Source organism: Narcine bancroftii, chromosome 1, assembly GCF_036971445.1.
Source record: "Narcine bancroftii isolate sNarBan1 chromosome 1, sNarBan1.hap1, whole genome shotgun sequence".
NCBI lineage: Eukaryota > Metazoa > Chordata > Chondrichthyes > Torpediniformes > Narcinidae > Narcine > Narcine bancroftii.
The window spans coordinates 426,586,860-426,612,718 of NC_091469.1; the positions used below are offsets into that span (position 1 = coordinate 426,586,860).

Below are 25,859 nucleotides of genomic sequence, written 5' to 3' on the forward strand. Positions count from 1 at the left end.
AGCAGTTTGCATTTTAACTCAGCAAAGAGAATACAATTATCTGAACTCAGAATCAAAAGGCACATGGCAATGACAGATCCACATTCAATGCGATTAAGGCAAATGAAACCTGCCAAATTCCCATATGAAATCATCATTTACTATAATAACCAGCCAAGGCAATTTTCAAGCAAGCTGTAAATGTACAGTACCTATTTTATAGTCTAATGCATTTAGTAATAAATGCCACCACAAAAACAATTACAATCAAAAATAATTGCTCTCATTCACACGGTTGGAAAGGAAATGTTAACAATGGAAACTAAATTGATATTTATCAATGTACAGTTACATTGGGGGAAAATATCTATAAAACACACCATATAAAATGCATTTCAAACAAACCAATTCTTCAAGTAACTAAATAGACTTGATTGTTAATGTCAAGACAAAAGATAAATTGTGTGGATCGATACTGAAAACCTTGAGATAGAAGCAGCTACAAGACGTCAACAAGACGTGCACCATCAAGATCAATGGGAGAGAACGTGACAAGACAATGATTTTGTCAGTAATGGAAGGCACACAGGTTTATAAGTAGAAAATTTGAAAAGGAAGAAGTGCTAGGAGAGAATAAAAAGCAAGGCATGCAATGGGGTATATCACAGCGATCAAATAACCAAAAGGACACCTGATGTAGGAAGAAATATGATTGCACTGGGAAAATAAAGAAACAAAAAAACATAAACATCAGGATAACCAAAAACACTTGTTTTCTGCGAAAATGGTGATAGTGGCCGAGGCCTAGTTGATGAAATTAGGAGTTTGAAATTTCATTACTTTCCCAAACTTGCTGCTCTGGCACTGATAATTTGCTTTTGAACAATATGGAGTAAAGAATAGGTGATGGCAAGTGTACCAGCGACAACACTCCTGCTCCTCTTTAAATTCAAGGTATTTAATCTTTTAGATTAAGCCAACCTTAGATAATGCCTCACCTGGAAAGTGGAATGTTAAAAAAAAATGTCAATTACAGGATTACAATTTTGCTGACATTCCCATCCCAGAAGATGGGATTAATGTATTTCCCCTGAAACTTTGCAGTCCTTTTCACTCTTACACTAGTGTTGGGTAGGGGATTCCAGGATTTAGACCCAGCAGCAACTCTATACTTAACATATTAGAGGATATGCAATTAAGGTGGGGGGTGGGGTGGGCATGGTTGCAATATAAAGGAAGAATGCGGGACATTTTTTTATTCATTCAGGGAGTGGTAGATTCCTTAAACAGAGTGTCAAGGTAACTTGGAAGTTGATACAAAGATAGCATTTGGGAGCTTCTAGATCAGGGGTGGGCAACCTTTTTTAAAACTCACATATCACTATAAGTATTTCCTATGCCATAAGTGCTCTGTGATTGGTAAGGAATTGCTTAAGGTGGTATGTGAGTGGGAAGGGAGGTTAAGAACCACTGCAATAGACCCAAATGTTACAGAAATATTTTGCTTGAGAAATTGTCATTGGCCTATTTCCTTTAGAGTTATGAAACCGTGCACATAATGAGTCAATTAGGTCGATTAAAACAATGGTTTTAAACCTTTTTCTTTCCCCTCACATACCACCTTAAGCAATCCCCTACTAATCACAGAGCACTTATGACATAGGGAATACTTAAGGTGGAATGTGAGTGAAAAGAAAAAAAGGTTGCCCACCCCTGTTCTAGATAGACACAGTGGGGTGCAGATAATGGAGGTATATGTATCAGTTTGATGAGGAAATCATGTTCGGCACAAACTGGCCCGACGGTGAAGTATGAAGTTTGCAGATGATGGAAAACTGGAACAATACATCAAAGTGCTGGAGAAACTCAGCAGGAGATGTAGCATCCATGGAAAGCATGGCAGTCGACATTACAGGCCTGAGTCCTTCATCAGGAATGCGCAAAATCAGGCAAAAGCCTACATAATATCCCGTAAGTGCAATGTGGTGTGCGAGTGGGGAAAAAAGGGTTGTAGTAAAGATGTACCAGAGGAGGAGGATAATGAGTGTTAAGGGTAGGCATAACTCATCTGGGATAAATGTTAAAGCAGGACTTATTCAGGCAAGTGAATGCATTCTATCACAAGCTTAACTTGGCTTATGAAAGATGTAAAAGCCTTGAGGTAACAGGGAGGGAGCAAATCATGGCATGAAAATCCCGATACTGATGTGTTGTTAGCAATTGTTGAAGCGTCAGGGCTAGTTAGGTTTTGGTCAATTGAAACTCCCATCCCAAAGGCCCCCAAGGGATGTTGATAGTAGTTGACTGGGTGATGGTGACAGTGCACCATTGAAGTACCATCTTAGCTTTTTGTACACGAGTCCTGGTATGGAACTCACAACCTGACTCAGAAGCAGAAGTATTTGCACTCAATTATAGTTGTCATTAATAGAACAAGTTAAATAGTAGAACTGCTCATACGTATGTGAAAAATCAAATAAAAATTGAAAATGTTCAAAATCAGATATAAAAGCAGAAAAGCTGTAAACGTAGCAGGTCAGGCAGCATTTGTGGAAAGAGAAACTGCAAACATTTTAGGTCTGGGACTCATCTTCAAAACTTGGAAGAAGAGAAAACTAGTAACTTTTAAAGGAGCAGAGAAGGTTGGGGAGGGAGATGGGCAGAATAAAAAGGTACACCTCTGAAAGAATGAAAGCAAATGACCTAATAGGGTAGTTAAGATCAAACTAAGCTTCTGTCTATGCAATGTGTTGTTAATGGCAAGGCTGTAGGTCATGCCCAGCAGATCAGGCTATACCACAGAAAATGGAACCAAAATGGTGTTGGGCATAAATCATGAATTCTGACACAAACAAAAAGAGTGAGTTACCCAAAATTGAAAAAAAAAAAAATCATCGAGTCCTACAGACTGCAATGTGGTCAGATGGAAGATGACGTGTTCTTCAAGCTGGCATTGGGTTGTTTTGTAAATGCAGAAGCGGCAGAGTTTAAAAGGCAAAAGCTATATGCGTCAAGATAAACTAGAGACCAAATATTGTTGCTCCAAATTTTGCTACATTTCATTTTAGCATAAATTCCATTTGTCATATTTACAGCTATTTAATATGAATCTATTGGCTAGCCTTAAAATAATAGATTTAGGTACCAAAATGCTGTTGATCAGTGGTTTTCTCCATCATTGCAACTACATTTTCCCTACAGTTGATTACAGAAAGTTTTAACTTGACATTAATGGCCTGAACTATTGCAAAATACATTGGTATCATTTTGCAAAAAAAGATGCTCAATCTATTTTGATATATTTTTTGAGTAATTTTATGCAATTAAATGACATGCTTATAAAGACCAATATCTCAATACTTGCTGCGGATGAAATTCAAAATGTTTTTAAAATGCTTTTTAAAAGTGTGAAATTTGTTTTCATTTAAATGTTGCAAAATTTATAATTAACTGCATGGAATTTAATTGAAACATTTTATTGTAAACATCTTCAACTGAGCCAATAGTTACCAGCAGAGTGAAACATGAAAATCTGCAGAAGCAGAGATTGCAGCAAAAACCCACCAAAATAAGGGAGGAACTTAGTTGGTCTTTTCAGTGACAAAAATATATTACTGACGTTTCAGGCCTGAGGCATTCTTCAAGGAATAAGCCAAAAGCAGGAAATCTCAGAATTCAAACAATGCTGGCTGGGGGAGGAATCCAGACCAATAGAAGGTGTTAACTGGATATGATAAGGTAAGAATATGGTAAGAATTTATCATATTTGTGTAAAAGGAGATGGAATGGAGAGATGGAGGGGGGTGGGGGCTAAGCAAAAGCCAGAGAAGTTGATATTAATGCCATTCAGTTGGAGGGTGCTCAGTTGGAAGATGAGGTATTGTCCTTCAATTTACGGGTGGTCTCAGTCTGGCAGTACACGAAACCATGGACAGACACGTCAGCAAGGAAATGGGATGCAGATGAAGATGCTCCATTTGCACCCACACCTACTCCCTCACTACCATGTGGGCCCCCAAACAGTCCTTCCAAGTGAAGCAATATTTCACTTGCGAATCTGCAGGGGTTATCTACTGCATCCAGAGGTCCCGTTGTGGTCTCCTCTACATCAGAGAGATGGGACGCAGACTGGGAGATTGCTTTGTTGAGCACCTCAGCTCTGTCCGTCACGATAGTTTGAATCTCCAAGTGGCCACCCTTTTCAATTCCTTTGGTGACATGTCTGTCCAAGCCAGTCTGAGACCACCCGTAAATTGGAGGAACATTTCATCTTCTGACTGGGCACCCTCCAACCGGATGGTATTAATATCGACTTCTCTGGCTTTCATTAAACCCCAGCCCTATCTGTTTCTCCATTTTGTCTCCTTTTGCACAATAATGAACAATTCTTACCTTATTCCTTATCATATCCAATTAACATCTTTCGTTGTTCTGGATTCCTCCCCCAGTCAGCATTGATTGAATTCTGAGACTTTCTGAGATTTCCTGCTTCTAACTTATTCTGCTTATTCCTTGAAGAAGGGCTCAGGTCCAAAACGTTGGCATTATCTTTGCCTCGTACAGATGCTGAGTTCCTCCAGCATTTTGGAGTGGTTTTTTTTCCCCACAATAGTTACCAGCAATCAAATTAATTACCAATAAGTCTCATAACGCCTGCAACTGTGACATCCTGAATGTGCAGAACATTTCTATGTCCTTTTCTGCGTTTCATCCATTTATCCATCACAGGCCATACTTCTTTCCTGAGGAAAATAAAACCAGAGCACAGAAATTATCTACCAATGATAAGGTAAAATATACACTATAAATTTTCTAGCCAAAAGGGGAACAGGGCATTTTATCATTTTAGGGAAATTCTATCAAAGTGAAGTGCCTGCTTTAACATTTAGCTAAACTCTAAAGGGAAGATCGCATTATATCCTGCAAAGGAAACCTTTACAGAATGCTGCTCAACCTCGTTATTAATTACCTAGTGGTTTTTTAAAATGCTCATTGTCACCCATATGCCTGAACTGATGCAAAACATTCAAATGATATCCATTAAATATTACTAAAGTTTGCTTCAGAAGGACACTACAGAACAATGAACTAAACAGCAAGGCTCTTTTCATAAATGATGGCTCTCCATACTTCCAACTTGTATTGAAATCCTTATCAAACTGGTCCATGTTTAGTTACCACTACAGACCTTCATGACCCTTGATGTTCACTCAGGTGACCATCATCAAATGCACATCCAGGATGAGTATTTGGGAAACAATCATGAACGTGAATCCTGAAGGTTTTTATCTGGAGTTCTAAGGCAGTTCCTTAACAAGGCTCACGTGGATTTTAGTTATTGAACGAGAGAGCAAGATGCTCTGTGTAAGCTTTGCTTTATCTTCAGTGGATGGAAGATGAAATATCTAGTTGAGTTAGAATTAATTAAATAATTCTACTGATCAAAAAAAAACATTTTGTTAACTTTCCATGTCTTAATGCTCTTTAGTCCAACCACACTGAATACCTGATGAAGCAGTCATGTGTCCATGCCCATTGCTGCTGGGAGCACAGCAGGTCAATGGCATATATCAATTCCCACATATCACTATTGAAGTCCATTCCACGTTCGTGACTTGCTTGGAATCTTACTTTTGGACTCTGCTGCATTGCTACAAGGAAACTTGAAACCAAACAACTTACATCCAGAGGTGGATTCTAGAAATGAAATGCATAAATATTAAATATATCATTTCTTGTAGTTTGCAATTGCAACTTCATTAATGACATTTACTGGACAATGCCATGGACTTGCTCAACATTCTTTCACCATTGCAACTTGGGAATGGACTCCAATAAATAAAATATTTGAGGAAGTATAAGCGTAAACTAGAATCATGTACAAAAACAGATAGTAAAATGTTACAGGAATGCAAACAAATATCAATAACATAAAGGATGAGACTAGGGAATTAATAAAGGGAAATAGAAAACTAGTAGAGATTCTAAATAATAATTTTGAATTGATCTTCATGGTAAAAGATAATAATATATAAAGGGGCCATTGAGAAGAGACACTTAAAACTATCACTCGAAAAATGTAACCGGTAAACTATTAAGTATAGCTTCATATATTGGTGAACAAAAAATTAAAAAACCAAATTATTATTTAATTGAACGAAAGTTACAAAATGAGATCTGAGCTCTCTGTAATTAGCATTCAGGCAAATGAAATTTAGGACTTTCTCACAAGAGGAGTAGAATATAAAAACAAGGAAATATGAAATTTAAAAAAAAAGCAGTATTTCAGTGTTTCCATCAATTTCTTATTCTAAAAGACACGCTAGTTGTATGCAGAAACAAGAGATTGGAGATGCTAGAATTGGATGCTACCTAACCAGCGGAGCTTCTCTTTTAGTCTGTTTCTTTTGCTCTAGTCTTGATGAAACTCTACAGAACACTGGTGAAACTGCACATGGAACACCACTATAGATTTGATCCCCACATTTAAGGAATTATAAACTTGTCGTTCAAGAAGGCTCATGACGTTGATTCCAGGGATAAAAAAAATCCATGAAATAATCCATGATAAGCATACTCATTGCAAGATGTGAGAATATGAAAGGAAATTGACAGGGATGATGTTTCTCTTAGTGAAGATATTGGAAACCAGGAACAAGAGTGCATAGTTATAATAAATTTATTGTCATATGCACCAGTACAATGTATACCTGTATATGCAACAAAAATTTCATTTGTTACAGTTAAAAAAGTACTTTGTAAAGGAAATACATCTCTAAAAGTGTACATTAAATTACCAAATGGAAATAATAAGATAACCATTTAAGATGGAGATGAGGGGGAATATCTTTCTCTCAGAACATTAAAATGCTATGGAAATTTCTATCTGGGAGCTGCAGTGCTGGGATTAAGGCTAATACTGGAACAAAGTACACAAAGGAACACTCCTGGAACAATAACTTACTAACAAAGAATGGTGGTAAAACTGTACTTTCGTAACAATTAGCAGCAAGAGATTACAACATTTAGGTTCCATACATCAAAACAATAAATGTAATCGATATATTTACTTAGGCGCCAAGTTAAATGACAACCATTTTTAACATGTTATTGATACAGAAGGTGCAGTGAATTGCTGAGGGTCTCGTGACCTCTCTGCCTGGAATTCGGTGGGAGTGTGGATTGTGGAGGGTCATATGACATCTCCATCTGGAACCTAGTTACAAGTCGCATTACCTGCCAATCAAGGTTGGAATCTGGCCACCTCAACATTGCACATCTCAACATTGGCCCCTTTAATCACCAAATGATTATCTGAGCTGGACCATCCAGTTTACTGTACTACAAAGTCCACCATATGCAGTAGCTCTTCCTCTTTTATTTTTTGGTCTTGAGATGAACCCTGCTCCACTCCAGGTCATGAACTGTGGACAATGCTGCAAGAGTTGTTGGTGAGGTGTGCCCCCCCACAGGGATCAGGCCTGTAAGATAATATTGGAGCTGTGCCCACGTTAGACAAGGAACAGCAGATAGAGTATTGTAATCCTTGGTTGTTACAAGTCTGTACACAGTTGTTAGCATCAGTCGTGTTAAGTCCGATGTGACTGGGTTGTACTGTCTTTGTACGAGTGTAAGAAGTTGCTTGCATCAGTACTTTCAAGTCCAATGTGATTGATTACATTGTTTTCTAATTGAGAGTACTAAAGTGTGTTGTTCCTGTTGCAATCTCCCTTAAGTATGTTTTGATAAAGATCCTTCCTGTGTTCAGACTTGTTGCTCTTTGAGCCAAGTGAACTTTTCCCTTCCCACACAACAGAGGGAATGTTATTGTAAATGTAAACAAAAGAGACATTACCTTCTCCCAGTTGAGGTACGCACTTAAACAATTCATAACATCTCCTTTGGCACGTTGCTTGGCAACAGCTTGCATAGCTTTATTAATTGGTCCTTGCATAGAAAATATGTTCTGCCAAACACTCAAGATGAACAACAGCAGTTTGCTGGAGTCTGGAAAGTCTGAAAAGCAAGCGTTACTAAATTACAAGGCAGTATACAAATATGACCAGAGTACTTCAGGTATGGGGAAAACTGCATTATAAAATAGATGAGATAGAACAGAAAGAACCAAATTTCAACATTATGAAATACTCGTAGAAAGAGAATTTTAGATACTCTCATCATAGCTTACAGAAGAAAAGTAATTCCAATTGAAGAATGAAGCTGTTCCTCGTAAGTTGTATGAAATACGCTGGTATAACAATATTTCAAAGGGTGAGGTTATGATAAAACTTCAAAATATCAAATCTTTTCTCACTAAAGTCACTAATTTGCATCTGTTAATTTCTTGCTTTTATCGTGGTTAAAGACATTTTGTTAACACTATGTCATAGAAGCATTGTATTTTGCCATTAGTGCTGTTCTGCCAGCATCTTGCTCTCTATCCACAAACATCAGTTAGCATTTCTGTGCAGCATGCAGTGTGGCAAACTCCATTCTCTGAATCTATGGGGAGATTGGATAGGCTGGGTCTGTTTTCACTGGAGCAAAGGAAGCTGGAGGTGTATACAAGGCATAGATAGGGCTTATGGTCATGGTATACATCGCCTTCCCAAGATCGTGTTATATGGCGAGCTCTCCACTGGCCACCGTGACAGAGGTGCACCAAAGAAAAGGTACAAGGACTGCCTAAAGAAATCTCTTGGTGCCTGCCACATTGACCACCGCCAGTGGGCTGATATCGCCTCAAACCGTGCATCTTGGCGCCTCACAGTTCGGCGGGCAGCAACCTCCTTTGAAGAAGACCGCAGAGCCCACCTCACTGACAAAAGGCAAAGGAGGAAAAACCCAACACCCAACCCCAACCAACCAATTTTCCCCTGCAACCGCTGCAACCGTGTCTGCCTTTCCCGCATCGGACTTGTCAGCCACAAACGAGCCTGCAGCTGACGTGGACATTTACCCCCTCCATAAATCTTCGTCCACGAAGCCAAGCCAAAGAAGATATAAAAAAACCCAAAAATGAACTATTTTAAAGTGAGAGGAAGGAGTTTTAAAGAGGATTTGAGGGAAAAGTGGTTGATATCAGGAAGCACATACAATCACCACATTAAGGAGACATTTAGGCAGGCAAGACATAGAAGAAAAATGGTTGATGTGATTGTGATAGGCCACCCTTCCATAGAACATTACAGCACAGAAACAGGCCCCTTCTAGTTTGTGCCAAAGTCATTTCCTGCCTCATCCCACTGACCTGCACCCAGTCCAAAGCCCTCCATGTCCCTTTTGTTCATGTACCTGTCCAAATACTTCTTAAATATTATAATTGAGCCCACATTCACCACTTCACCTGGCAGCTCATTCCACAATTACAGTACGCTCTGTAGGAGATTTCATGTCAAGCCTCCGCCTGGAGGCCGGATACAAGAGCGGATCTAAAATTTAAAACTTACCGTTCAGAGAGCAGCCCTAAAAGGCTGCTCCTGCGTTGGATTCATATTGAGCAGCACCTTGTAGCGCCCTCCAGAGCTGATGGAGGCAGTGCGATGGATGCCGAAGCGCCACCCATCATAAATACGCAGGAGGGCAACGGCCGTAAAGGATTCTCTATCCATAATCCCAAGCCACTGGAACCACTCTGTGGTTCCAAGAACAGTTCCAGCAGCATGGGGGATTATGGGTAGGGAAGACAACCATTGCTCTGAGCTGCAGAGAGCAGCCCCAAAGGCTTCAATGGCTTCCACTGCCCTGCTGGCCCCCGCTGCCTCGCCAACGGCCGCCAGTGACGGCCCCCGCTGATGGCTCCTGCCCACTGCCCCTGTTTTGAGGGGATCATAGAGGGAGATGGGTGAGTGGGGAAATGGGTCTCAGGCTGATGGCATCATCAGCCCATGCCTAACCAGCCGCTTGTGGCAGCTGTACATTTATGTCAGGCGGCGGAGCGCTGCGCTCTGCCGATTATCCTTCTCCGAGAAGGGTTGGAATTGGTGCCTCAGAGCCAGCCACGGACGAAGATCCTGAACCTTTATAGATGGGTCTTTTCCCTGCTTGAAAGTGCCTTGTGTGAAGAAGTTCCCCCTTATGTTCTCCCTAAACTTTTCTCCTATCACCCGCAACCCATGTCCCTCTAGTTTGTTTCTCAGTGGAACAAAAAGTGTTTCTACATTTACTCTGTTTATCCCCCTCATAATTTTAAATATTGCTTTCAAATCTCTCCTCATTCTTTATGCTCCAGAGAATAAAGTCTTAATCTATTTAACCTTTCCCTGTAAACTCAGTTCCTGAAGACTGGGCAACATCGACTGTGTGGCCAGGCACAATTCCACTGCCATCTACAAGTCTGCCGATGACACCAGAGTTGTCGGCAGAATCACCAACAGCAAAGAGAAATATTACAGAAGGGAGACAGATCAGCTCGTTGACTGGTAACCACAACAACCTTACGCTCAACGTCAGCAAAACCAAGGAGATGATTGTGGTCTTCAGGAGGAAGTCAGGGGAACACAACCGAGTCCTCATTGAGGGCTCAGTAGTGGAGAGGGTCAAGAACTTCAAATTCCTGGGTATCAACATCTCAGAAGATCTGTCCTGGAGCCTCCATGTTGATGCAATCACAAAGAAGGTTCGCCAATGGCGAAACTTTGAGCTGTCTGAGGAGATTCAATATGCCATCGAAAACTCTCAAACTTCTACAGGTGTACCATGGAGAGGATTCTGGCTGGTGGCATCACTGCCTGGTATGGAGGTGCAAACTCTCAGGACAAGAATAAACTCCAGAAGGTTGTTAATGGCCACAGGGATGCCTATTCCCTTTCCTTCTCCTGACTGTCAATGGACTACACTCTTCTGGGTCGTTGGCGTGATAGCCTCCCTGTCACTCCTGTCCATCGCCCCCTTAGCCTCCAGAATGATCCAGAGTTCATCTAATTCCAGCTACAATTCCTTAACTCAGCTTGTCAGGAATGCAGCTAGATGTATTCCTTGTAGATGAAGTCATCAGGGACAAACTGCTGGCATCCTTGACTACTCACTTTCTGCAAGAGGAGCATTCCCCTGCCCTGGCTGCCAATCCCATTGTCTATGACTGGAAGGAAAAAAAATACAAGATAAACAAAACCTGCCTTCACCTATGCCTTCCTGCTGTATCCTTTTTTGTTCTTCAAATTGGGTGGCTTTTACTGTCCTGCACTACCACCTCAGCCCCTACTCGTTGACTAGTCTGACGATGCCCTTGATGGCTGATCCACTACACAGTCCCTCACTTTTATTATGATGCCTGGGTCATCCATCCTCAATTTCCCAATCAGCGCCTTCCTGCTGAGTCTGAACTTTTAAAATCTGCCTCCAACTGCCTGAGGTCCCTTTCACACCTCATTCACCTCATTCCCCCTTATCTCTTTACACTTATTTCTGATGCAGGGCCTTGACCTGAAATTTTAATCATCCATTTACTTTGACATTTGCTGTTCAACCCCTTTGAGTGCCTCCATCAGCTAATTTTTTTTGGGTGACTTGTAAAACAAGTTGCTGTTAAGGAAGTGGCATGTGACTTCACGGGTTGAGAAGTGCACCACCACTGTGGTGACCTACTGTCAAACTACTTACTTGATGTCGGACAATTATCTGAAGCTCAAGTCCACTGGTCCAATCAAAGTGAACTGCTTTAAAAGGAGAAAAGGAGTGGTCCATTCTACCTTGGGGAGAGATGTGAGCATACAAGGAAGAGTTGTGTTGAAGCTACACCTAAATATTAAAGTAGGTAGCAAAGAAGCAGAAATCCAGGGGTCCATGATAGGCTTGGTCTGATCATTTGGGTGAGAGTCTTGATCCATTCAGACCCAATCACTACAAATAGGTATAAAATGGTGATTACAGGTCTGCCATTACACCAAGTTACAGTGATGCTGAGTAAAGAACTTCTCAGATGGAAAGAAGATCAATGATTTGGTGACTGGATCATTCTGATGGCAGTGGATGATACAGTGAAGTGAGCAGTGGATGATCTGTGAAGAATCAGTGTCTGGATTTGCAAGAACTATGGCACTAGTGTCTTTAAAGAATATTTAAAATATCACTATCTGATTATGTCCAGTTAAAACAAAAAAATGTTCATTAAGAGTGGATTGGGAAGTGCCTCTGTTCGAAAAAGTTGTGCACCTGTATTGTAAATTAAGACAATGAAAGTTATCAAACTTTAGCTTTATTAAGGAAACAAGCAGTTTGACAATTGTCTACTATATATACTTATGTAATAGTTGAGATTTTGGACTAAATTCTCAGGTCAAATTTGTGAGGGTCAACTTTTACATGGGTCATACTTTGGACCATGGTACCAACATCTTTCAAGGTGTCGGGAGCTCAGATGGCCCGGACCGGGTGGTAAGTCCGCATTTTGTGTGTTTGGAGCTCAGATGGGTGGGCAGCTGAGGCAAAGATCCACAGTGAGGGCATCAGGAGCTTGGATGGGTGGGTGGCCGAGACAAGAATCCATGGTTGGTTCATCAGGAGCTCCGTTGAGCGAGCAGGGCAAGCATTCATGGTCGGGGTGTCAGGTGGGTGGGTGGCTGGGGCAAGGATCCATGACTGGAGCATTGTGAATTATGCTGGGTGGGCAGCCAGGATGACTGTCACGGTGTCGGGCACTCTAGTGAATGGGCAGGGGGAGGATCTGCAGTCGAGACACCAGGAGCTCGGATGGGCGGGCAGCTGAGATGAGGATCCGTGGTGGGGATCAGGAGCTCGGATGGGTAAGCAATCAAGGCCAAAAATAGGGGGGGCTGTTGAATTTTTCACAGGTCACATGGAAAACACACAATTTTTGGACTAAAAACAGTTGGGGGGGGGGGGGAAGTTGACCATTACAAAGCATCAACTATTAGATGAGTATATAGAGTATTTCTGAAGTTCAATCAAACATCCAGAAGTTCTGCATGCATCCACTTTCTAAAATATGGATTGAACTTAAAGCACTTCCAAGTCTCATTTCGACATTTTTAAAATCTTTTTTTTGTGTGATGACTGCAAGAAGAGAAACAAAAAATAGCTATTTTTTGGTAGAGGAACATAAAGAACAAAAACTTTTCAGGCCTTTGATCTTTGCAAATTGATTTCAGCCTTCAGCTCTTTCCTTGATTAATTATAAAATTTAAGGTTAGAATAAAAAAGAAGAAACTCCAGTATTCCTCCCTTTGACATGGGAAAACCTGGCTAGGAATATTGTACAAACTGCAATACAATTTAAACTCCATTTAATTGGCAATAATAATTGTTACTAGGAAGAGTATTATTGATTCAAAGGTTCAGTTTAATAAGTTTTACTTTTTGAGAGACATCTGATTAATTCTCATGGAAATTTTTACAGGATATCCAAAACAACAGGCTCTGTTTGAAAGTTATGCAATTTGTATCACTTTTTCTCACCTTCCTTTAGAATACTGTACGAAAGAAGACGAGCTCTTTCAAGATCTCCCTGGTGTCGGCAGATTGCAACATAAACTCGACAAAGTGCTTGAAGACAGTTACAATCCAGGGTAGTCTGATCAACCTTCAACTTCTGAATGATAGCCAAGAGCAAAGCATCCATCAAGTCCTGCCATAAAGAAACAAATGAACTGATTTCATTCATTAATTACCAATAAACTATAACACCTCTGATTTTTACATTGTGAAGGAATTGGCCACTTAGCTCAACTGACTGGCGTTACTATTTACATTTCATAAAGAGCCTTCTGTTGGAGAATGTCTCCTGGGGCCAGCAAATTGATGCATCTGTGAAGAAGGCATACAAACAACTCTACTTTTTAAGTAGTGTTAGGAGATACTCGATGCATTGTGGAAGGTACACTGGTTGCATTACAGTCTAGCTTGGTAATTCAAGGGCACAGGAATGCAGAAGCTGCAGAAAGTAACAGACACAGCCAGGTCGATCATGGGCTCTGACTCCCATCCACTGAAGTGATGTGTTGACTCAAGGTAGCAACAAAGATCATAAAGGACTCCCATCACCCATATCATAACCTTTTCTCACTGCCACCTTTGAGAAGAATGCACAGAAGCCTGAAGCCCTGCATTTGTAGGTTCAAGAGCAGCTTTTTTTCCCCTCAAACAGCCATCAGGCTATTGAACCTCCCCTGACACCCTAATCATAAAAACAACTGTACATTGAAAGAGGACTTTTTTCTTGCATGTTTGTAACTATTATTGTTTATATTTATTATCTCTTCCTCTATGGTAATTAATTGAAAAGTATTGAAGTCTTTTTTTATAACCAAAAGGATTTAACTCTAGGACACTGCCAAGTAGAATGCAAAAATGTACTATTTTCCTGTCCATGTCTAAAACATAAATCTGAAAAGGTCTGGTTCAATTTAAAAAAAAACTTTTATGGTGTCAAATATAACTGATGAATAAAATTATATTGTACCAACCTATATCTCACATTTATTGTACTTTTCATATTTTCTCTACATAACTCAATCCAATCCCATTCATTTATTTGTTTATTCAAATCTACTTACTATCTTTATCTAGATCTAGATATTTTTCGGGCTTTCTTTTGTAGTAACCTATACATCACTGAAATAAATTTCTTTATATCTCCATTACACAACAATGATTTTAATTTCATCCCTACTGGCAATGACACTCTTGACCAAAGTTTTCACATAACAATTCCATAATCTGGTGATAACTAAATCTAGTATTCTCAGGTACTTTGAACTGCTCCTTCTTTTCTATTAAAAGTAATAACTCTCTCTGCTTCAAAAACATCCTCCATCTTCCTAATATTATGACACTGCCAAATCTTTAAAAAATTACTTCCCATGGAAAATGGAATCAATTTATTCTAAAATAATGTTTTTTTTTCAATTGACAAAAAGCTTCCTCCCCCAATCTCTTTATCAACCTTATTCCAAAACTCAATTAAATGTTTCAATATGAGAATTTCTCTATTTGCTGTTAACAATCTTTTTTATTAAACTTTATTTAAAGATTTTATCACAGGAATAAAAAGAAAAATTACATTTAAAGAAAAAATATAAAATAAAATAATATAATTACAATACAACATTAATAACCTAACTTAATTCAACCTAACCCCCCCTACATATACAAGAACTAAAAAAAAATCTATATATAAAAAACACCCACCCTTCCCCTCCCCCAAAATAAAGAGTGAAGAACTAGTAAAATTAATAATATTATGTATTTTAAAAAAACACACACAAAGAAAAATAAAAATATGACAAATAAAAATAATTTAAAAAAATGATTGATCAGATCTAAAATATCACATCTAGGAACATACTTAAATCAAACTTAATTGCATATACTTAACAAATGGAGTCCACTTCAACTTATAAAAAGACATCTTATCTTGAATTGAAAAAGATATCCTTTCCATAATTAAACAAGACTTCATCTCTAAATACCACCTATCCAAATTTAGTATATTTCTATCTTTCCAAGTAGACGCTATACATTTCTTGGCCACTGCTAAGTGATAACAATCTTTAATTCCATTTATAAATAAAATCTTGTGGGTTTAGTTCCCCTACATACACTCAAGCTGGAATTTTATTTAAATTATGTTAACAAATTGCAACTGGCTGCTTTATAATAATTCATAAGATTAGGGAGCTGCAAACCTCCAAGTTAATTTATCCGTAAAAATTTCCTAACACAAGCATTTGATTCTTTTTTAAAAATTTGAGGAATTGCTATAGGAATCAATTGAAAATATATTGTATTCTTGGAAAAAAACATTAATCTTAACACAATTTATTCTACCTATTCAACCTACACCAAATATCTATTACATTTAAAACTCAATTAAATCTTATCCATTTTAGTTTTTGCTACTAAATTAGTTGATATCTCCAATATAGGATCAAGACAACAGTTAAAATTACCTCCTATTGATATTTTTTCATCCAATTCTTACAAAATCTTCATCTTTATCTACATTTAGTGCATAAATACTTATAAGTGTCTGTATTTCATATTAAAATTGATAATGAACCAAGACATATCTTCTCACAGGATCTGTTATAACATCTTGAATTTTCACCACTAGTGTTTTTTTATTAATATCACTACACTTCTTGCTTTAGAATTAAAAGATGAAGCTACCAATTGACCCAGCCATTCCATTTTTTAATTTCATATGTTATTTCTCTGTCAAATGAGTTTATTGTAAAATGCAATATCCATTTACATCTTTTTCATATAAGCACTTATTTTTCTTTAATTGTACTATTAAACCCATTAACATTAAAACTAAGAAAATTTAGTATTATTTCCATCCATTATTTTGAATCTAATTCTCTTTCAGTCCTACCCTCCTAGGTCTCCACCATCAAGCACAAAACAATCCTTGTGAACATCTCTGTCCCAAAAAATACTGAAAAAGTAAAGAATAAAAGTAAACTGATTATATAAATCCCTCCACAAATGCTGAATTAAAAAAAAAACAGCTCTCAACCCTCCACAATATGGGTTGTGGCTCCCACCATAATATGGCACATGACAGATAAAGCAAGTAAGGAAAAAAACACCAACTCCCCCAGGGGAAATAAAATCAATTACAAATTTAATTCAGTCTATCATGGCTGCTTCCAGGTCAGTGATTACTTGATCTTCATCAATTATGACTGTTTGTCTCTGCTCCTCTGGGCCTATCTGCAAATCCTGTTGATAGATTAAAACCTGCAAAGGTATGGCTCTTTTGGGTGTAAGCTATATTTGCACCACCTCCCTTTGGATTTATCATTGAGGGCTTGAACCTTCCACTCCCATTTGATGATCTTCTTTAAATGAAGAGATTCTGCAAAAGCTCTTGCTTCTCCTGCTGCCATGAAGAACCTGGATTGATTGTTGTCTAAAAACACATTTAATGTCTGAACGTAAACTTGTAACCTTTCTTCCAAAAATTTGCCTTTACTGGATTAAACTCTTCTTCTATCCACCACTGCCTGACTTAAATCAACATAAAAGAAAATGTTATTTCCATTAATAATCATAGGTCCCATATTTTGTCATCTGTTGGACTGCTACTTTTAATTTTTTTCTTTATCTTGATAGCTTAAGCATTTAACTAATCCAGCCCTGGGCGGTTAAGTTGGTAATGGCCTCTTCCTTTAGGCTTTATGAGCTCACTCCAAATTCAATTCAGTTGGGAAAATTTTCTTCACCCAGAACTTTAGGAATCCATTTTTGAAAAAAATCCACAGGATTTTCACTTCCTTCAGATTCTTCTGTAAGACCAACAATCTTAAAATTGTTACGCCTACTATGGTTTTCCAATATGTCAATTTTTTCTAATTCATTCCTCTGTTTTTGCCCAAAACAATTTCAGAACATTCAACCTTTTCAATTCTATCCATACAAATATCCACAACATTTTTAACTATCTGCACATCCAATTCTATTCTCCGAACTTTTTATTTAACTTTATTAAGTTCTGCATATCTTCTCTTACACTCTGAAATTGACCCATCATTAATGAGGAAAGATCCTTTCGAGCATTTTTGGGGGTAAACCTTTGCACATGCGAACCACATTTTGATATTCCTCCAGAGAGATCCGGATGGCTCCAGCGACATCTTCTCCGGTTCCTCAGAGGGGTAGCATTTTTGCTGGCTTCAGGAAAGCCATCATCACTCATGTTGTCCATGGAGGTCTAAGAAATGACCCCCAGAGTCCAATGTTAAGGTAGGCCGCACATTCTCCATTTTCTTTATTTCTTTACTCGCAGGTAACTCGGTTTTTGCTGCCTTCTTTCATCTACCAGCCATGCCCAGCATGTTACAGGTAGGTTCTGGGGGGGTTTAAAATAAATGTCGATTGTTTTAAAAATTATTATTTTCTGGATTTAATTTTAATTCCGCAGGAGAGTCTTCGTTGCACCTCCATCCCTCACATCATCACCCTGCTTTCTCCCTCCCCCCGCACCCCACCACCAACCTGTGCTCTTCCACACTTCCTGTCCTTTTATTTGGGATTAGCTCATTTCTTGTTATTTATGATGAAGGGTTAAACATAGACAATCTTTTGCCTTCCTGCTGAGTTGCTCCAGCACTTAGTCTGTTGCTCCAGTATTTTCAGTCTTTTGTTAACCTATGACTTGCATGTTTCCAGTTTGTCATTTACTTAAAGAAAATAGCTATTAGAGGTATTTTTAAATACTTGAAGTACTAAGTTTTTATCTATGGAAACTGTTGAGAATTGAAATTCCATGTTATTTGGGATAGTTTTCTATTGCCTTCAAGAAGGTAAAATTCATGAAATTGTAGCATTTGCGCTATGTGGGAGTGGAAAAGAACAACATACACTCCAAAGCCTTGAAGTTGTGGCTGGTTTATCGCACTGGCCGTCGTGTTTATGTTGGCCCCAGATCCTGACGACAGGGCCTCACGTCATCAGGGCAGCGGCCTGGGATGAGCTGGTGTTCCTGCCACAGTTCCCCATCTTCCTGCTGTCCAGGAGGTCACCTGGGATGATGGCCAGTGTTATCCCCAGATCCGCGCAGTTGCCGCATTCGTCAGCCATTTTGTGGGTGGGTCCGCATCTCCGTACCCCTCCCCCCAGAACCGGCAATCGGGCAGTTGTCTGCTGACTTGGGCTGCCTACCCTTGCGTTGTGGGGGAGGAGTGGAGACCAGTTGGTCGCGTCCAGTTATGACGATTTCAGGCAGTCGACGATAAAAGTCTCCTCCTTGCCATCGCTGTTGAGGACAAAAGTGGAGCTGTTGCCCCTGATGACCATGTAGGGTCCTTGTAGGGGCAGCTGGTGTGCGCCACTTCGCACAAACACATACTGACAAGTCTTTAAGTCCACAGGGATGTCATGTTTGGGCTGGCCGGGTGGTGGGAGTTGTTGCAGGACCAGGGACCCCAGTTTTCGCTGCAAGTTCTCAAGGGTGGTTGCAGGATCTTCTGGGTGTTTTTCAAGGGCTAGGAACTCCCCCAGAATGATTAAGGGTGTTCCACAGACTATGTCCACCCCAGAGGGGCAAAGTCTTCCTTTGGCGCAGTGCAAATCCCCTGCTGCACCGAAGGCAGTTCGTGCACCCAGTTGGGAGCCTTGAGCCGGGTCATCAAGGCTGCCTTCAGATGCATGTGAAATTGCTCACCCAACCCATTGACCTGAGGGTGATATACCATGGTGTGTGGAGCTGTGTCTCCGTTAAGTTAGCCAGCGCTGTCCAGAGCCCAGATATAAATTGTGCCCTGTCAGACATTAGGTGCTCTGGGTCCTGAAATCTGGATACCCATGTGTTGATGAGTGCTCTGGCGCAGGTTTCTGTGGTAATATCAGCTACTAGGTCTGACTCAGGCCACCTCATTGTACGTCAACCATGGTCAAGAGGTATCTCACCACATGGGAAACTAGTAGTGGCCCCCAATGTCAATATGTACATGGCTGGACCTGCGCCGCACTGGTTCAAAGGTCTGTGTGGGCACCCTTGTGTGAGTCTGCACTTTTGAGTACTGGCAGTTCGTGCAGGTTTTGGCCCACTGGCTGACCTGCTTATGGAGACCATGCCAGACAAACATGCTAGCCACAATCTTGACTGTGGCCAGGATTGCAGGATGCACCAGATTGTGGATGGCGTCAAAAACCTGGTGCCTCCTTGAAGCTGGGACGATGGGGCAAGGGCTGCTGGTGGAGATGTTGCATAGCAGTATTAGGTTACCTGGGCCGACGGAGACATCTTCCACCCTGAGACCGGTGACAGCTGTCCTAAACGCTTCAATGAGGGCCACATAGTTGATTCACTGGGACAGTGCGTGTACTGACTCGATCGCGGGGCGTGATAGAGTATCAGCTACCACATTGCTTTTCCCTGCAATGTGCCATACGTCTGTGGTAAATTTGGACACGTGGGACAAATGTCTCTGTTGTTGGGCCGACCACTGGTCCTATACCTTATGGAAGGCTAAATTCAGTGGCTTGTGATTGGTGAAGACCTTGAATTGCCGGCCTTCCAAAAAGTAACGGAAACCAGTGCCAATAGCTCTTGGTTGAAAGCACTGTACTTGAGCTCTGGGTCGGTGGGGGGGGTGGGGATGCCTGCTGAAAAAGGACAGTTTGCCATTCACCTTCAATTAAGTCTTCCATAATGCCTCCTACCACTGTGTTGGAGGCGTTGACGGTCAGAGCAGTGGGTGCCTTGGTTGGGTATGTATGAGGAGGGTGGCCCTGGCCAGTGTATCTTTGGCATTCTGTAATACTCTCAAACACTCATCGTCACAGGTAATGTCTTTTGACTTGCCCACCATCAGCGCAAAGAGGAGGCACACAATGTGAGCTGCTGCCGGTATGAATATGTAGTAAGTTTATCATACCGATTAATTCTTGTAGCCCTTTAATTCTACATGGCTTGGTGAAGTGCCAGACCACCTCGTCCTTTTTGGGGAGGGGTGATGCCCCATGCCTGTTTATTCTGTGCCCCAGGAAGTCAATAGTGTCCAGGCTGAATTAGCACTTCGCAGGGTTAATTGTCAGAGCAAACTCACTCAACCAGGTGCACAGTTGTTTCAGGTGGGCGACGTGGTCCCGGGCCACTGCGCCCATCAGTTGCTGGAAATTTTTTGCTACGCTTTTTTTTTTAAAAAGAAGGGCATGTGGAGAAATTCAAAGAAACCAAAGGGGGTTATGATCGCGGTCTTGGGGATGTCCTCAGGGTGAACTGGGATTTGATGGTACCCCTGGATGAAGTCCACCTTGAAAAACACCTGCGTCCCACGCAGGTTGGTGATGAAGTCTTGGATGAGGGGTAAAGGATATCTATCGGGTGTGGTGGTCTTGTTAAGGCGGTGATAGTCACGCATGGCTTCCACCACCATTGCTTTTGACACCATGAGAAGGAGGGAGGCCCAGAGACTGTCAGAGTGCCGCTCAATCCTTAGCTCCACCATTTTCTTAAATTCCTCCTGTGCTAGGCAGAGATTTTTGGGAGGGAGTCAGCATGCCCAGGCATGGAGTGAGGAGCCCTCAGTCAGAATGTGGTGCCTTACCCCATGCTTTGGCTCAGCCGTGGAGAACTGTGGCACCACTATTAAGGGGAATCCACCAGGATGTGGGCGAATTTGTTTGAAAGCGTTAGAGAGTCAAGGTGGGGGGTTGGTAGCTTGGCTTCCCCCATAGGTAGAGTCTGAATGATTCTGGCGTGCAGGTTCACCCCTTGAGGTCCACAAGCAGGCTGTGGGCATGAAGGAAGTCAGCCCCCAAGAATGGTTGTGCCACTGCTGTGAGAGTGAAGGTCCATGTAAATCAGCTGCTTTGAACCAAAGAGGGATGGTGTGGGTACCAAAGGTTCGGATGGAGGAACTGTTGGCTCCCCTCAGTGCTGGGCCCTGCTTGCCGTTGCATTTGTCGAGGCCTATGGTGGGGGGGGGGGGGGGGGAAGAGGGTAGGACACTTATCTTGGTGCCAGTGTTACTTATCTTGGTGCCAGTGTTGACCAGGAAAACAAAGGAGTCTCAAACGTAGAGGATGCTTTCACATGGACCAATCTCCACAGCCATCTACAATGGTCAGCCAGGGTGTTTCCTGAAAACCCATAGGGTGCCAGCATCGACAGGCCTCCGCACCCATTGCTGATGAATAATAGCAGAATTGTCCTGGGTATTAACTTGCCTCTCCGCTGGTCTTGGTCTCGCAGGTGGCTGTTTGTGGGACTTACTGATGTGGTCTACGACAGTGCTGCTGTCCTTCCTTCACTCTCCAGACCACGTATGCCCGGGCCACAACCCTGAGGTTCACTGAAGTCCTCGACCGTGAGCAAGAGTGGGATATCTTTGGGCAGCTGGTCCAGAAAGATCTGCTCAAAGAGATTTGCTTGTGAATCTTGGTCAAAGTGAGCTTCTCACTCATTAGGGTGGATAGGGCCCTGTCCCCCTATCTGTTCATATGCAATAATCGGGAGAGCCTGAAAGTGCAGGTTAACAGCTGTTTGACAGCTGCATATTTGTCTCACTCTGGAAGCTGCCGTAGGAGTCTACGACCCTTGCTGCGGTTTCTTGATCAAGAGCATTCATGATGTAGAAGTAGCGTGTGTCGTCAGCAGCGAGACTTTGAAGCTGGAACTGAGGCTTGGCCTGCTTGAAGCACACGTGGCTGTGAAACCCAAAGCATTGGGAGCCTGAATGAGACTGTGGCTCTGCCTGGTCTGTCATCTTCCAGTCTAACTGCTGGCTGGACCTGTCAGGGTCACCAATGTAGCGTTCGTGCTACGTGGGCTTGGAGAAGAACGACATGCACACCAAAGCCTTGAAGTCAAGACTGGTTTATTGCACTGGCCTTCACATTTATATGGGCCCCAGGTGCTGACGTCCAAGCCCCGCGTCATTGGAGTGCCGGCCTGAGATTGGCTGGCGTTACCACCACAGTTCCCCATCTTCCCACCCTGCGAAGGTCACCTGGGACAACGGCCAGTGTCACCACCACCCCCCACCCCCCCCACCACCGTGCGGTTGCTGTGTAAGTTGGCCATTTTGTGTGCCGGTCTGCGTCTCCATACATGGGCTACTACAAAATTACAATTATCTGACATAATGTACAAAGAAGGACAGTTGCAATTGCAATAAACAATACGCTTTTCAATAGCATTCAGGTTTAAATTATGAAAGTACAACACATAAAAATCAGATTATGCTTTGCATTCATTGACTAAATTTTTTGAGAAATTATGAGTGAGCTTAATTTTTATAAACAGAAAGAATGTGAGATTATATTTGTATTTGATTAACAACACTCTCTCGTGACCAATCTAAGCACTTCACAGCCAATTTATTTTGAAATGACTGTGGCATTGCTTGCTTTTTACACAGCAGTAAATGAATATTACATGGTGCTTTCCACTTCACCCCAACTGTAAGGCGGTAAGGGTTAACACGCTATTACAGTACCAGTGACTCATGCTTGAATCTAGCACTGTCTGTAAGGAGTTTGTATGCTCTCCACGTATCTGCGTTGGTTTCCTCTGGGTGCTTCAGTTTCCCCCACCCTAACAGGATTGGCCAATTGGAATACAATATTTGGGCATCACAGGCTCAAGGGGTGAAAGGGCCTGTTACCGTGCTACGTTTAAATTTAAAATATTTAAGTTACAAAACTGGGTGGCAGTGTGGGCTATGAAAGGGTTGAGGAAGCAGGAGCAGAAAGATGGACTGTGTGAATAGGCAAGGATATAACATATGGAATGTAATGTTGGAAAATTGTAAGACCATTCACATTACGAGAAAAGGTACAAAAGTGCAGTTGTTTTGTTAAATGGCAGAGAATGAAAGGAATAAAAATTAAGAGGGACACAAATCCACAAGAAATTAAGAAGCAGGTTGACCTTCATTGCAAGATTATTTGAATATGAAAGTAAAAACATCTCATTGTACATGAACAGGACCTTATGGAGCACCACCTGCCATACTGTGTACAAATCTGATCTTTTCCACACAAGAAAGTACATGTGATAAAGAGATTAACAAAGGTTCACCAGAAAAGACAGCGTGGGTACAAATAGAAATGAGTAAAATAGGGGAAAATAATTCTGAAAACATTTTGTATAAATGGCATTAAGAATTGTTCAAAGGGAAAATAGATACACCAATTTTGAAACATATACTTAAAGTATGGAATGGAATCCATGCAGAAAGAGGAATGAAAAATTTTCGATTAGCTAGCATGTTATTAAAGCAAAATCCTTTAATTCCCTTTACAGTTAATAAATAATTTTTTTGATATTTGATATAACTGTGGAATAAAAAGGAAATAAAAAGAATAAAGGATTGTTTTTTGGGTTCTGTTTTTTAAAAAAAACTTTTGACCAATTGAAAGATAAGTATAATATACCAAATAATACTATTTTTTCTTATTATCAACTTAAATCATATTTAAAAGGAAAGTTAGGACTTAATTTTAGATTACTGGATCAAAGTTAATTTGAATATTTAATAACTGATATGTCTATCAAAAGATTTATTACTAATACTAAAATTGCAAGAGACTATGCAGAAAAAAAGATCTAGTTAAATCTAAATTGAGATGGGAAAGTGATTTAAATATATAAATCCAAGAAGTATGGTCCAAATTATGTTATGAAAGTATAACCAACACAATTAATATTAGATATCAAATGGTACAATTTAATTTTCTCAGCAATATTATACTCCACATAAATTACAAGGACTTCATTCAAATTGCTCTGATCAGTATTTAAGATGTAATAAAGAGGTAGGAACCTTTTTACATGCAGTATGGAAGTGTGAAAAGACAAGTTATGAAGATGCAAGTTTTGAAAGACCCCAAAATATTTTTGCTCGGGGATATTTATGATTTGAAATTATATATTTATCAGAGGAAGTTTTTAAGTGTAGCAATAGCTGTAGCAAAGAAATGTATAGCCGTTACGTGGAAACTAGATAATAATGTGGGGTTGAATGGAAGGCAAAAGAACTACAAAATTGTAAATTTGGCTTGGCTTCGCGGATGAAGATTTATGGAGGGGTAAATGTCCACGTCAGCTGCAGGCTCGTTTGTGGCTGACAAGTCCGATGCGGGAAAGGCAGACACGGTTGCAGGAGTTGCAGGGGGAAATTGGTTGGTTGGGGTTGGGTGTTGGTTCTTTCCTCCTTTGTCTTTTGTCAGTGAGGTGGGCTCTGCGGTCTTCTTCAAAGGAGGTTGCTGCCCGCCAAACTGTGAGGCGCCAAGATGCACGGTTTGAGGCGATATCAGCCCACTGGCAGTGGTCAATGTGGCAGGCACCAAGAGATTTCTTTAGGCAGTCCTTGCACCTCTTCTTTGGTGCACCTCATTCTCGGTGGCCAGTGGAGAGCCCGCCATATAACACAATCTTGGGAAGGCGATGGTCCTCCATTCTGGAGACGTGACCTACCCAGCGCAGTTGGATCTTCAACAGTGTGGATTTGATGCTGTCGGCCTCTGCCATCTCGAGTACTTTGATGTTAGGGATGAAGTCGCTCCAATGAATGTTGAGGATGGAGCGGAGACAACGCTGATGGAAGCGTTCGAGGAGCCGTAGGTGATGCCGGTAGAGGACCCATGATTCGGAGCCGAACAGGAGTGTGGGTATGACAACGGCTCTGTATACGCTTATCTTTGTGAGGTTTTTCAGTTGGTTGTTTTTCCAGACTCTTTCGTGTAGTCTTCCAAAGGCGCTATTTGCCTTGGTGAGTCTGTTGTCTATCTCGTTGTTGATCCTTGCATCTGATGAAATGGTGCAGCCGAGATAGGTAAACTGGTTGACCATTTTGAGTTCTGTGTGCCCGATGGAGATGTGGGGGGGGCTGGTAGTCATGGTGGGGAGCTGGCTGATGGAGGACCTCAGTTTTCTTCAGGCTGACTTCCAGGCCAAACATTTTGGCAGTTTCTTCTGCATAACAGGACGTCAAGCGCTGAAGAGCTGGCTCTGAATGGGCAACTAAAGCGGCATCGTCTGCAAAGAGTAGTTCACGAACAAGTTGCTCTTGTGTCTTGGTGTGAGCTTGCAGGCGCCTCAGATTGAAGAGACTGCCATCCGTGCGATACCGGATGTAAACAGCGTCTTCATTGTTGAGGTCTTTCATGGCTTGGTTCAGCATCAAGCTGAAGAAGATTGAAAAGAGGGTTGATGCGAGAACGCAGCCTTGATTCACGCCATTGTTAATGGAGAAGGGTTCAGAGAGCACATTGCTGTATCTGTCCCGACCTTGTTGGTTTTCGTGCAGTTGGATAACCATGTTGAGGAACTTTGGGGGGCATCCGAGGCGCTCTAGTATTTGCCAAAGCCCTTTCCTGCTCACGGTGTTAGAGAATATAACATATAATGTACGGAATCAACCAGAAAGATTTTATAAGATTTGGAAACCTTATGTGGATTTTAT

At 41.1% G+C, this 25,859-nt stretch overlaps 1 protein-coding gene and 1 long non-coding RNA gene across 4 annotated transcripts in view; one reads left to right on the forward strand and one right to left on the reverse strand.

Annotated features, from left to right (window-relative positions):
• Nucleotides 1-14,359, forward strand: part of LOC138751647 (uncharacterized) — a 40,901-nt gene extending 26,542 nt beyond the window's left edge. For both annotated transcript variants that reach the window (XR_011350100.1, XR_011350101.1), the window contains one exon: nt 13,406-14,359. This is a non-coding gene — a long non-coding RNA (uncharacterized lncRNA). The remainder of the gene's footprint in view (nt 1-13,405) is intronic.
• The window catches only part of ice1 (KIAA0947-like (H. sapiens)), a 65,508-nt gene that overhangs the window by 7,151 nt on the left and 32,498 nt on the right, over nt 1-25,859 (reverse strand). For both annotated transcript variants that reach the window (XM_069914204.1, XM_069914203.1), the window contains exons 14-17: nt 13,396-13,564; nt 7,835-7,995; nt 5,486-5,676; nt 4,615-4,721 (exon numbers count right to left, since the gene is read on the reverse strand). In XM_069914204.1, the coding sequence (XP_069770305.1) occupies nt 4,615-4,721; nt 5,486-5,676; nt 7,835-7,995; nt 13,396-13,564 (628 nt within the window). The remainder of the gene's footprint in view (nt 1-4,614; nt 4,722-5,485; nt 5,677-7,834; nt 7,996-13,395; nt 13,565-25,859) is intronic.